At 36.1% G+C, this 14,106-nt stretch overlaps 1 protein-coding gene across 1 annotated transcript in view; it reads right to left on the bottom strand.

The window, feature by feature from the left end:
• LOC139840607 (calcium-dependent protein kinase 29-like) overlaps positions 1-12,541 on the bottom strand; it is a 44,911-nt gene extending 32,370 nt beyond the window's left edge. The window contains exons 1-5 of the mRNA XM_071830864.1: positions 12,439-12,541; positions 11,743-11,886; positions 11,518-11,670; positions 10,992-11,107; positions 10,822-10,913 (exon numbers count right to left, since the gene is read on the bottom strand). Coding sequence (XP_071686965.1) covers positions 10,822-10,913; positions 10,992-11,107; positions 11,518-11,670; positions 11,743-11,886; positions 12,439-12,541 — 608 coding nt within the window. The remainder of the gene's footprint in view (positions 1-10,821; positions 10,914-10,991; positions 11,108-11,517; positions 11,671-11,742; positions 11,887-12,438) is intronic.
• Between the last annotated feature and the right edge of the window lie 1,565 nt (positions 12,542-14,106).

The following is a 14,106-nucleotide window of genomic DNA, read 5'->3' as shown; positions in this document are numbered from 1 at the left end:
CGTAGTAACACCGCGGGCTGTTTTGGGTTAGTTAATTAAAAACTATGATAAACTTTGATTTAAAAGTTGTTATTCTGAGAAATTTATTTTTATTATGAACATGAAACTATATCCAAAAATTATGGTTAAACTCAAAGTGGAAGTATGTTTTCTAAAATGGTCATCTAGACGTCGTTCTTTCGACTGAAATGACTACCTTTACAAAAACGACTTGTAACTTATTTTTCCGACTATAAACCTATACTTTTCCTGTTTAGATTCATAAAATAGAGTTCAATATGAAACCATAGCAATTTGATTCACTCAAAACGGATTTAAAATGAAGAAGTTATGGGTAAAACAAGATTGGATAATTTTTCTCATTTTAGCTACGTGAAAATTGGTAACAAATCTATTCCAACCATAACTTAATCAACTTGTATTGTATATTATGTAATCTTGAGATACCATAGACACGTATACAATGTTTTGACCTATCATGTCGACACATCTATATATATTTCGGAACAACCATAGACACTCTATATGTGAATGTTGGAGTTAGCTATACAGGGTTGAGGTTGATTCCAAAATATATATAGTTTGAGTTGTGATCAATACTGAGATACGTATACACTGGGTCGTGGATTGATTCAAGATAATATTTATCGATTTATTTCTGTACATCTAACTGTGGACAACTAGTTGTAGGTTACTAACGAGGACAGCTGACTTAATAAACTTAAAACATCAAAATATATTAAAAGTGTTGTAAATATATTTTGAACATACTTTGATATATATGTATATATTGTTATAGGTTCGTGAATCAACCAGTGGCCAAGTCTTACTTCCCGACGAAGTAAAAATCTGTGAAAGTGAGTTATAGTCCCACTTTTAAAATCTAATATTTTTGGGATGAGAATACATGCAGGTTTTATAAATGATTTACAAAATAGACACAAGTACGTGAAACTACATTCTATGGTTGAATTATCGAAATCGAATATGCCCCTTTTTATTAAGTCTGGTAATCTAAGAATTAGGGAACAGACACCCTAATTGACGCGAATCCTAAAGATAGATCTATTGGGCCTAACAAACCCCATCCAAAGTACCGGATGCTTTAGTACTTCGAAATTTATATTATATCCGAAGGGTGTCCCGGAATGATGGGGATATTCTTATATATGCATCTTGTTATTGTCGGTTACCAGGTGTTCACCATATGAATGATTTTTATCTCTATGTATGGGATGTGTATTGAAATATGAAATCTTGTGGTCTATTGTTACGATTTGATATATATAGGTTAAACCTATAACTCACCAACATTTTTGTTAACGTTTAAAGCATGTTTATTCTCAGGTGAATACTAAGAGCTTCCGCTGTCGCATACTTAAATAAGGACGAGATTTGGAGTCCATGCTTGTATGATATTGTGTAAAAACTGCATTCAAGAAACTTATTTTATTGTAACATATTGTATTGTAAACCATTATGTAATGGTCGTGTGTAAACAGGATATTTTAGATTATCATTATTTGATAATCTACGTAAAGCTTTTTAAACCTTTATTGATGAAATAAAGGTTATGGTTTGTTTAAAAATGAATGCAGTCTTTGAAAAACGTCTCATATAGAGGTCAAAACCTCGCAACGAAATCAACTAATATGGAACGTTTTTAATCAATAAGAACGGGACATTTCATGTACGTAGATCCAATCGTGTGATTCTGCCACCTAAACGACTTGATGATTATTATGTGGATTCAAGAGGCATTCCTCACATTAGTATTCCTCTAGGGAAGTCTAATGCATCCTCTACATCTGAAGTTCCGACTACATCAGAGGTTCCCGTGACTAGTGTAAGTTCAACAGTAGCGGAAGATGTTCAGACAGAGAGTGCGAATGTGGCAACAGCTTTTTATTCAACGTTGAATAAGACAGGAAGAATATTTGTGCATGCTCACTCATGTTATGTGTGTCAAATTGAACCTAAAGATGCTTATGAGGCATTGAAGTTTGACGAGTGGGTTAGTGCAATGCAAGAGGAGCTGTTACAATTCAAACACTTAAAGGTTTGGAAGCTAGTCAATCCACCGCATGGTTGTGTACCATATGGTCTTCGATGGGTTTTGAAGAACAAGAAGGATGAACAGGGTATCGTTATCAGAAACAAAGCTAGATTGGTGGTAAAGGGATATCAACAGATCCCTGAAATTGACTATGATGAGGTTTTTGCTCCGGTTGCACGACTGGAAGCAATCAGAATTTTCTTGGCTTTTGCATCGTTCATGGGGTTTAAAGTTTTTCAGAAGGATGTTAAAAGTGCATTTTTGTACGGCGAGATTAATGAAAGAGTGGTTGTTGAACAACCACCTGGTTTTGAAGATCCGCATTTTCCAGAAAAGGTTTATCGACTAGAAAAGGCACTGTATGGTCTTTACCAAGCTCCTAGAGCATGGTATGCTACGTTGTCCAATTACATGATAGAGAATGGTTTTCGGAGAGGTGTCATTAATCAGACACTTTTCATCAAAAAGAAGGGACAACACCTTATGTTAGTGCAGGTCTATGTTGATGATATTATCTTCGGGTCTACAGATCAGAGTATGGTTGATGAATTTGAGAAGGTTATGCAACGGAAGTTTAAAATGAGTTCCATGGGAACTATAAAGTTTTTCTTAGGTTTGCAGGTAGCTCAAATGGATAAAGGCATCTTCTTGCATCAGACTAAGTATGTTGCTGATATCCTAAAGCACTTTCAGGCAGATACAGAGAGACCAGCTAAGACTCCGTTGTCGGTTAATCATGGGATCTAACCCGATTGTGAGGGTGCTCCAGTGGATCCTACTTTGTACAGGGCGATCATAGGTTCTCTAATGTACCTTACAGCTTCTCGACCAGATATTATGTTTGCGGTTTGCCTGTGTGCTCGTTATCAGGCAAATCCTAATGTTCATCATATGTTCGTGGTTAAGAAGATTCTGAGGTATCTAAAAGATACTCCCAGCTTAGGGTTATGGTATCCGTGTGAGGATGGTTTTGATCTCACAGCATACAGTGATTCAGACTATGGAGGTTGTAAGAAAGATTTCAAATCAACATCAGGAGGGTGTCAATTTCTTGGTAGCAAATTAGTTACTTGGCAGTGTAAGAAGCAGACAACAGTGGCTCAGTCCACTTGTGAAGCTGAATATATTGCCGCGGCCAGCTGTACATTACAGGTTATCTGGATTCAACAGCAACTACGTGACTACGGTTTGCAAATCTCTAACACTCCTAATTATGTTGATAATACTGCTGCCATAGCTGTCACTAAAAATCCCGTTAATCATTCTAAAACAAAACATATAGGGATTAAATACCATTTCATTAGAGATTGCTATGAGAAAAAGTTGATAGATGTAGTGTAAATAGACACTACAGCCCAAAGGGCTGATCTCTTCACAAAAGCTTTTGATAAACCACGCTTTGAATTTCTGTTAACAGAGATAGGTATTAAGTTGTTTAAAGATGTGGTTCCTCAAACTGAGGTTCCTGACACAGAGGAACCTAAGCCTGAGACTGAGTTGTGAATTGTTAAGAAACTGCTTGTAGAGTATGTATAGTTTTGCATGGTAGTTTGTAGATCATTTGCATGTTTTCTTTTCATTTGCATGATAGATTAGTTTTTCCTAATATTTCTGCATGTATGCTTATGTTTTTAGATAAATCTATGCTTTTGTACAGAGAAAATCAAAAAGCCATAAAAAAAAACCAGAAAACAAATAAAAATTGAAAAATGGAAAATCCATAAAAAATTGAAAAACCTGAAAATGAGTTACTTGTTATGTTTGTGGGATGTGATGAAAATACTGAACTGACATGTAAGTTATGAAATAAAACTGAATATGTACTGAGATATGGTTGTTCAGAAACTCAACAGACGGTTGAGGTCTCCCCTACTATGATTTATACTCGGTAGCAAAAGGATAATTTTGTGAGTCCCCAAGGTGAGCGTACTTTGTCTAGGATGCATACTTGTTTCTATTTACCTTTATTACTTGGATCGAAATCCAACAACGTACATATCGGGTACCCAAAGGGAGGTGTTTTCTCTTGAAGGGTTGAGAAGTGCAGTCTTGTATCACAGACACAGAATGATTTGTATATTGCAATGTCATCGGGTTCTAGATTTCAATATCAGAAGATTGGTTTTTCGTGCAGTTACTATAAAGTCAAAGACAGTGGTGCATCATCATCATGTATAGTTGTAGTCACTTATTTATTTTGTTTGTTTTATTTATGGAGAAAAAGCAACATCAGAAAAATTCAAAACAAAAAAAAAAAATTGCAAGTTATGGTTTGTTTATGTTTATTCATTTAAAGTTGTAAATAATTTGATGCGCCACCTAGCTGCAAGAGAATCATGGATCAAGAATTGAACAAAGCTTCAGAGATTCCTCAGTTTTCTATGTCTGCGACAACATATATTCCAATCGGAGACTTATTATGAACACTTTAGTTATCTACATCCGAGGGGAGAATTTATCAGATCATCAGATATATAGAACTTAAATCATTCAGTTCACATCTCAATTAGTGAATTTAACATCTTTTGTCTGTGGTATGGGATTATACCTATTGACCTGGATAGTGGGAATATCTTCTGGAGGATATCTTAGCGTTCCATCCATCCAACATCATACATCATACGATTTCCGTTTAAGTATGGGGTTTATAGCTGCCGGTATGCATCTTTTCAAAGTATGCAATAAATTTGAGATTCACAAGGTTATCTGAAACGAAAAGTGTAAGTTTAAGGTAGAAGCTCATGGCTGACAGGGTTGCTAGAAACATCGTGAGATGGTTCTGTTCAATCAAATTGAAAATACATTGATGTGATAAGAGGACAGCGTCAACATGTTGTGCTCAATTGTTTTACCTGAAACATCGTGCGATCTCAAATAAGGACTGACTTCGTGATCAAAGTCTAACATTAAAAAGTGTTAAGGTAATTAATATAACGTGATCATCAAAGTCTAGGGTGAAAGTTGATAAATGTTTACTGATATATTAGAAAGTTGTTCTGTATATGCTTTATCAAATAAGTTAATGAATGAACTGTGAATAACTTGTCAATATAGTTCAGTTCTGATCCCCGAATCAAAAAATTTAATCAATTTGATATATCAACTCACAAAAAGATGTGCTATACTCCTTGAAGTGTGATTCATGATAAGCAGTTTTTCTTGTTCTTATGTCGATAACATCATGCATTTGTTAATGTTAATGTTTAATGAAACTGATGTTAGAAGTTAATTCACTACAGATATAAAAGGTTAAATGTTACTGATTACGTCTGTTATAATATTGCTAATCATGACACACTGGGTCTGGTACAGTTATTTGCTTTGTGATTTTGCATGTGCATGCATATCTGAAATTGTTTGCATTCATAAGATTAGTTGCATGAGCATTTCTGTTTATGCTTTAAGCCAAATAACTCAGTTCTCGAAAAGGTCTACTGTGAAAGGATCCTATGTTTTTCATTAAATTTAATTAAAGTGTTTGGAGTTTAAAGGAACAAAGTGTGTTTGACTTATACTGTGGAGATCAGTCCCAGGGGGAGTAAATGTGATAAAAGAAGTATAGTTTGAATATGAAAAGGGTTAAGTTTTAAAGTTTTTCAAAAGCCCAGACTACCGGCCGACTGTAATTACATCTGGCCTATGGACAAAGACACTCGACCGAGTGTCAAGACCCTCGGGCCGAAGGATTAGACCATCGGCCGATGGTCTCTGACAGGGTATAAAAGGACCCAGAGTCAAACAGGTCAGTCACTTTGTGCAAGTTTGATTGATTTTATCCTAGTTTTTCAAGTTAAGTGAAAGGAGTTTTGGTCCGTGTGAATTGTACATCTTTTTATCGTGATTCCAGCGCCATAATTGAGGCAATCTAATTCGTTTCCATTTGTTCTGAATCGTTTAATTTGTGTTCGAAGGTTAACATGCCAATCGAGTGTTTTTTGTTAACTATCTGTTGAAATTGATGATTTATATATGTTTATCGGCCTCTTTAGCTGCTATTGTGACCAAAATCCAAACCAGAAACCACAGATTGGTCGAATTGGGGTTTTTAATCAAACAGATCTGATGAACTACCTCCTGCCGATGGTCTCTGACCATCGACCGATGGTGTCTCACACTCGGCCGGATGACACCTCACTCGGCCGTAGGTCCTAAATTGATCAGTTTGTAGATGTGCTTTAGACCAACTGCCGTAGGTCTAGACCATCGGACCGATGGTCCAGTCCATCGACCGATGGTCACTTGATTGAACCGATGGTCGATTTTTATGTTATATTTGAATGAATTCTTTTGGTCTCTGGTAATTTCTGTTATGCTTATCTAATGCTAGTGCTTGTAGTCTGTATTAGGATGTCAGGTGGATCCTTTGTTGGGCAATGGATGTTTAACATTGACCGTAGGAGAATTCTAGCTAGTGGACGACCCATCTTAGTGGAACAAAAGGTCATTGCTACTCGACAGACCTATAGTCTTTGGGAACAAATTGGATGTCAAGCTTTTTTTAGACATTGGGGATTACTTTTGTCCTGATTTGTTGTGGGAATTTTATGCCAATGTTGCCTTAGAAGATGGGAAGAAGAAGTTTGTGCACTCAGGTCTATTTGACCATCAGTTTAAGTGGACTATGGAGGAATTTTCAAACCTATTGAATGTCCCGCACACTGGGGTTAAAATTTTGTATCCTAGCAAAGATATACGAAAGATTCCCAACAGATTCAGACTATCTGACATAGTTGCAAGGTTATGCAAGCCAGGGAAAGTAGTTAATGCAGGTAGGGTAGAAATCAGTGATGACGAGGTGTCACAACAACATGAGATACACTTGAGAATCATCAAAAGGAATGTGACCTTTAGGAAAGAAGGAGATAATTTGTTGTCTAGTACTGAAGCTATGCTTTTGTATTGCCTGCTAGAAGGTATTCAAGTGAATATGGGCCATTTTCTCATTCATGTGATGAAAGATCTTCTTGAGATGGAAGAACCATTTCCATACGCAGCTTTACTATATACCTTGTTTGAGAAACTTGGTGTAATTCAACATGAGGAAAAGCTAGTGCCAGAGGATTCCATTATGGGATGAATGATTCTGAATTTATGTTCATGTGTTTGTTAGTTTCAGCATGTTATGTAATTTGATAATGCTAGCTTGTTAGCATTAATACACTATTCTATGTCTGTATTAATTCTACTTCGGACATGTAATCGTGTAACTGAGATCCTGATCTATTAGTCTTTATAATCTAATATCTTCTGTGATGATCATACTGTGATATTGTCTTTATGATGCTGATTTGAATTGTGTTTGCAGTTATTTTCATAATGTCAGGTGTTCAAGCTGATCCAGAAAACATTGCACATGAATCCGATACTGAATCATCGGGAGGTCCGTTTTCTATTGATCTTCCAGGATTGAAAGCTAACAGTGGCTCTAATCTCACTGCATGTCTAAATGAGAAAGGTCCTAATGCTGGTAAGTACAAGGGGGTAATTGAGTTTCTGAAACGTTCAAGAGTATTTGCAGCTATCTCTATGCCCTGTACAACATATTACTCACATCAGAGAGAGTTCTGGGAACGTGCAAGAGTTGATACTGTAGATGACAGGAAGGTAATTATAAGTACTGTTTGTGGTCAGGAGATTCAAATGTCTGAAGATACAATTCGAAACACTTTCTTGTTTGAGGATGATGAGAATATGCCGTAGAAGTTGTCAAAGACAAAGATTACTGGATGTGTGTTAAGATGCAAGTATTCTGGTGATATTACTAGAGCAACGATTAAAAGAAGTGGATTCACACCACCGTATAAATATTTGTCACTTGTTGTGCTGAGGTGTTTAAGTCCGTTGCAAGGAGGGTTTGATGAACTGAGTGAAATCTATCAAGGAATGTTTGCTGCTTTAGTCTTAAAAGCTGATTTTAATTTCTTCGGGGTCATCTTTGATCTACTGGTGGAGAATGTGACGAGCAAGTTATATTTGATTTATCCAAGGTTCTTACAAATTATGATCAACCAGCAAACTGTTGATTTGCCAAGATTGAGGAAAGATGCCATTGATTTGAAACATATGACAGATCTTACGTTCAACTGATTGAATCAGAAGAAAAGTGCTAGTGATGGCAAGCTGGTGTGTCATCTTGCTCGAGAGGATTATCAGTGTCCACCAGGAAAGAAGTGGAGAAACGAAAACAGTTTATCTGATCGAGAGCCTGATTTTGAGGTAGCTAACAGTGATGAAGAAGTTGACCAACCTGTGAATACTCAAGCTGCAGGTGGTTCAGGTGCAGAAGGTTTAGTTGATGAGATTGGTGATATTAATCCTGATGTTGGTGAAGAAGCTTCAAGGGGATCAAAAAGAAGAATGGTTGAAGATGAGAGTTCTCAGGTTTCAACTAAGCTAAAATTGAAAAGAAGGTTCAAGTTAGTTTATAAAGATGGTGGTAGATCTGCTACTGGTGCTACCCAAGGAACACCGCCCACTCAAACTCAAGGACAAAAACAACAACAACAACCGATACAACAAACCCAATCGACTCATCAATCACCACCTATAGCTCAACAAGTGTCACAGGAGACGGTTTCTACTCCAATTCCTAGTGCTCCACCACGTACAGGGGCAGAAGGAGGTGTTGGCTCATCTACTCTTCAGAATCTGAATGATTTATATATTCAAGCGATGGCTAACAACTTGAGGTTGAGAAAGGAAATGGATGAGAAGATTGAGAAATTGATGGAAGAGAATCGTGTGAAGTCCGAGGACGTTACTCGGTTAAGTATGCAAGTTGAATTGCTTCTGAAGAAGGTTGGTGATCAGTCGTTGTTATTGACTGATGCGAAAAGAGAGGCTTCTCAAGCTAGGAAGTTGGCTGAATCTGCTCTAGCAAAGGTTACAGCTTGGGAAGAAAAGTTTGATTTGATTGAATTGCTTGAGGGAGAGACTGAAAATCAAATGGTCGAGGCACCTGGTTCCTCCAAAGCTACAGCACTGTCAGTAATTCCTCTTAAAATTGATTATAGTTTTAGTGATTTCTTTTCTAAACAGGATGAGCTCAAGCATTCTGTTGTTTATGATGATTTAGAAGAGGGAGAGATCCCTCACAACTTCACTAGAGCTGAGCTGGACGAAATGGTGCGTCTAGAGCATGAAGAAGCTAAATCTACTGACGCACAGTCCGATGATCCTCCATCAGAGGATGATTCTTTTGGGCCTGAGATTTCTGAAGATCTTGATGATCGGGATGTTGATGATTTAGTTGAGGATGTTACTCATGAAGATTTTCCTATATATCAAAATGATAAGAATGAAGATCTTCCGGGTTTTGAGGAGTTGTTTAGAACTGATGATGAGATTTTGAATAGAATGTGTAAAAAGAAGGAAAGGACAGAGGTTTTGCCTGAAGGTTTCTTGCCGGTTAAGTATAATGATGAAGTTGTCGAGAAGTTAGAAGCTGATTGACGTGATATATTGAGAATCAGAAAGTACTGTGAGAAACCGAAGCTTGAGCCAAAGTATTTGAAGATGATTAATTTGAGAAAGAGTGCGAAAGGAAGGATTCTTGCCTGGGCGTACATTGAAGAATTCAACATGTTTGCGATTAAGAGAGAGTTTGGTGTTGATTATATTAAACATGGTCACGAATTCAAATCACTGCCGTATTTTGAGCTAATGCAGATTGCCAGGTTAAGAATGTTATATTGTGGATTTGGTGATCGATCTTCGTTGCTGGTAAAGAAGATTAGAATTGCTTTTAATTCAAAGAATTGGGAAGGTTTTAGACCACAATTTCCTAGGATTAGTTTCAAAGTTAATCCTAGAACTGGTGAATCTTGAAGGATTGTGAAGTATAAGCGAGCAAAGACTATGAAGAAGGTACCTTTAAGGAAGTTGCTGTAGAATTGGAGTCAGAGATTCAGATGGTGGTTTTATGATGATCGTTCTGAAGAAGCTGTGATTGTTTTGGATAAGCTGAAAGAAGATGATATTGATTGCATTAGTGTGTTGGATCCGATTTGGTTAAGAAACTGTACCGAGGCTGATATTTTCACATTGTATTACAACCGTATGCTCTATCGTCGTGAGAACAGGGTACAGGCTGAACAGTATGTGAAAGTAGCTAAGCTGTGCTACTTGAACAACATGGTAATCGATCCGTACAAAAAAGTAAGTGATGACTGAAGATTTTTGAAATAGAACTAGGTCTTAGGGGGAGTTTGTTGGTGCATAATCCCGAGTTCTATTATGTAATAAGTTCTATTAGTTTTGTATTTCGTATTTCAGTCATGTATGAACATCGTCATTAATACTTTGTATTTGAATTGCTTAGTATAATGTCGTGAAATGGTTAAGAGCAGTTGGTTGGCTGCTCAGACCATCGACCGATGGTAGGGACCATCGGTCGAGGGACTCTCACCATCGGCCGTAGGTCTCAGACCACCGGCCGATGGTCACTGAAGATATATATATATATATATATATATATATATATATATATATATATATATATATATATATATATATATATATACGAGCTTTGTGGTTCATTGTAAGGTAACATACCACAAACCCTTTAGCCGTCGTATTACTCTGTGTTTATCGTCCCAGACCAATCCCCAACCGAATACAAGGCTCTAGGCATCGATTATATCAACTATTTGTTGGTTAGATTGATCCTGATAGTTAATTAAGTATTCGACTCGCCCTAGTTATCGTTTTCGCCGTTAATCTAGGTTAATACGTTTGATCTAAGGTCCATAGTTCTTCTACAGTATGTTATCGAACCACTTTTATCCGTGTCCATGTTGTTGAACATTTGTTTCAAGCCCTTTATCTCTTCAGTTGATTCTAAGTTTTCTGCAATAACCTGAAGAAACCGATATGTTGATGCAAAGGTCCTTTTTTGTTGATAAAGAGTAATTTAAGTTTAATTTTAGAACTATACCTTCAACGCGAGCTTTTTTAACTTGTTCATTGCTCTGAATTGCTTCATTCGGATCAAAACCGCACTATCCATAGGCAGTTCTGATGCTTCACCGTCTTCTTTGAGCCATGGGTGTTCTAAGATGTGGATTTCATTCATTAGTCGATACCAACTATAACTCCATTTAATTTAGTTCTGGAGGTGGTAAAATGGGCATGGAAAGTTGGGTAATTTGTTGAAACGGGTCAGTAAATGGGCGGGGAGTTTAGGAAATTGGTTGAAATGGGTCAGGTTGAACAGACATGGTGGTGTGTTCAACCTGACCCATTTATTTTTTACGAGTATTTATTTGACCCATTTTTTTTGTCATCTTTAGTATTGGCTATGTTGACTGTTGAGTTATTAACGTGATATATTTGACCCATTTTTATTTTATATTTTTATGAGAGTGATACCCGATGAATATTGTTAAAAATAATAAAACAATGATTATAAATATTTAGTTTCTTAAAAAGATAAATTAACAGATATATTCGTGTATACAAACCGAGGGCTTTGTCTGCAGTGATAAGGTCCTTAGGATTTCTCATCAACATCTTAGAGATCAAATCTTTAGCACCAGGGGATATCGATGGCCATGGAGGGCTTTGAAGGTCGAGTTTACCATCTAAAATTTCTTCAAATATGACCATTTTGGTCTCTAAGAAAGATCGACACGTTTAGTTTAAGACGAAAACAAGGTTGGATACATTTAGTTACAGAGATTGATTACCTCCCCAAAAAGGAGGGACGTTGCTAAGAAGAATGTACATAATGATACCGGCACTCCACACATCTATCTCCTTCCCATAACGACGTCGTAACACCTCTGGTGCCACATAGTATGCACTTCCTACTATTTCCTTGTAAATTTTGCCTTTAAAGAAAATAAGAAAAAGTGAAACATAATCCAATTACTGTCTTTAAAACCCTAATGATTATTATAAGCATCTTTGCTGAAAATGATACTGAAGTTATTTTTACTCCTCTGTAATGTCACTTTATCGGCATGTTGTTGGTGTGGTACATCAATGTCAATTAAGTAATTACTCAGAAGAAAATGTGAATTTATACAAATAAAATATTCACTTTTGAACTTGACCTTACAGCCTCTTAGTTGGAAGGGTTACCTCAATACCGGTAGACTAAAGATCCTTTAGTGTGTCACTTTAATTATTTAGTTTTATTACATATACGTAGTAGCAGACAATAAATAAACAGATGTATAATGAGAACAATTGTTTTAGCCTCTACGTGGAGTTACTTCTATTTCTAGATGATTGCGTTTTGTTAAGTCAAAAGTTCACACTTTAACATGATTGTACATGATTAACGTGCGACGTGGATAGGGCATATACAAGACTTTTAGGGAGACCAAAGACAAAAACTCTAGACCTGGTTGACGTGTGATTCGTAGCCGTTGACTGACCCAATGTGCATTGATTGCACGTATTTGAGAAACTTAATACTAGAAATATAACGGACCGCGCGTTGCGGCAGTTATGTTTGAAACAATATTGGTTTGCCTTCATTATACGATATGGTACGTTTGCGTTGCATATTTTTATAAGTTCCCTACTGGTTGAGGAAATGATCACCAAATACATAATAGCAATAATCGGTAATTTCTTACATTCACAAAAAAATGATTAATTGAACAAATTTACATGCATTAAACCTTAACTTCTAATATAAAGGACCTTTATAACCAGTAGATCGAACACGCGATAGATCTAAGGAAAGTTGGAACTGCTACTTGTTACTTATTATAACTACTATAGTTACAAACTAAAGACGAAATCAATTTTGAGCCGGGATCGAGAACAACCCCTTATATGTAGGGTTCCATACCTGTACATATATACGAACGTCATTTGTAACGGCCGTTAGGTAAACATATTCCATTCATGATTAATGGACCAACAACTATAAAATTGTATACGACTACATTTGCAGGTCTCGTATTCCATTCCATTCAAGACTATTAAAAGTGTGAGAAACTCATAACATACCTGATCAAACTTGATCATCTGGAGAAGTGCATGTACGATAACATTTCTTTACACTTAATGGAATGCAGTTCATTTTCCATGGGTAAATTGACCCGTCCATTTTCACAACACTAATTATAATGCATTTGGTGATCAGTGGAGCAATCCTGACCCGTTCATCATATAAAAATATTGCCCAACAGTAACTACAAATACCATGCAGTCACCAGGATCCCTTTAGAAATTAGTAAACTTTACTTTGTAACAATATTTACTAAAGAGCAAGATAACACTGAAAAGATACATACAAAACAACATAAATTTAAAACGAAAAAAAAGGTTAAGCAACAATTTTAATAACAATTTTATAACAACAAATATAATGAAGGTTGTACCTACGTAATAGGAAAATAATATTCCAAACAAACCTTCAACCTGACACAACTCAATTAAACTTTATAATTGATATTACAAATGATATTTTTTGGAGTTTAAGTAAAAATAACAATCGGAGGTATGCGGGTTTCTGTTGGTACATCAAACATAAAAAAATATGCCATTCGAACTTACCAGGAAAAAATAATTCAACATTAGTCCTTACCTTAATATCTCACTTATTTACATGTAGTCAAATTTAGAGAAAGCTTTTTCTTTTCACCAAATCAAACAACTCACTCCAACGTTGCAGCAGCTGGAATTCAGATTCGATAAGTAAATCAGTATAATAATTTGTAAATATATATATATTGAAAACTATAATATAAGACTTACCTCCCTAACTTGGCCTAAAGGTTTCTAGTCAGAAAGAGTAAAACTTCAACAATCTTCTAACTTCTGGCCACTTTGGCTTATAAATCTGATCATTATCAACGGATGACTGGACTAAAGAGTCACAATCTATGAGTGCCATTTTATAAAAAATGTATAATAAAACAGGCAAACTTCAACTATAATTAAAAGAATTAATAACAACAAAATAATAGAAAGTCACATATACTCTGAAGTCTAAACTACCATAAAGCGCATCAAAATAACTTCCGCTGACCTGTTTGTTTGGTAAGCTGAGTATTAGAGAAAGTGGGATAAGATAAAAGGGACATAGGCTC

This window comes from Rutidosis leptorrhynchoides, chromosome 4, assembly GCF_046630445.1.
Source record: "Rutidosis leptorrhynchoides isolate AG116_Rl617_1_P2 chromosome 4, CSIRO_AGI_Rlap_v1, whole genome shotgun sequence".
NCBI lineage: Eukaryota > Viridiplantae > Streptophyta > Magnoliopsida > Asterales > Asteraceae > Rutidosis > Rutidosis leptorrhynchoides.
This window is presented reverse-complemented; position numbering and strand designations above follow the sequence as displayed.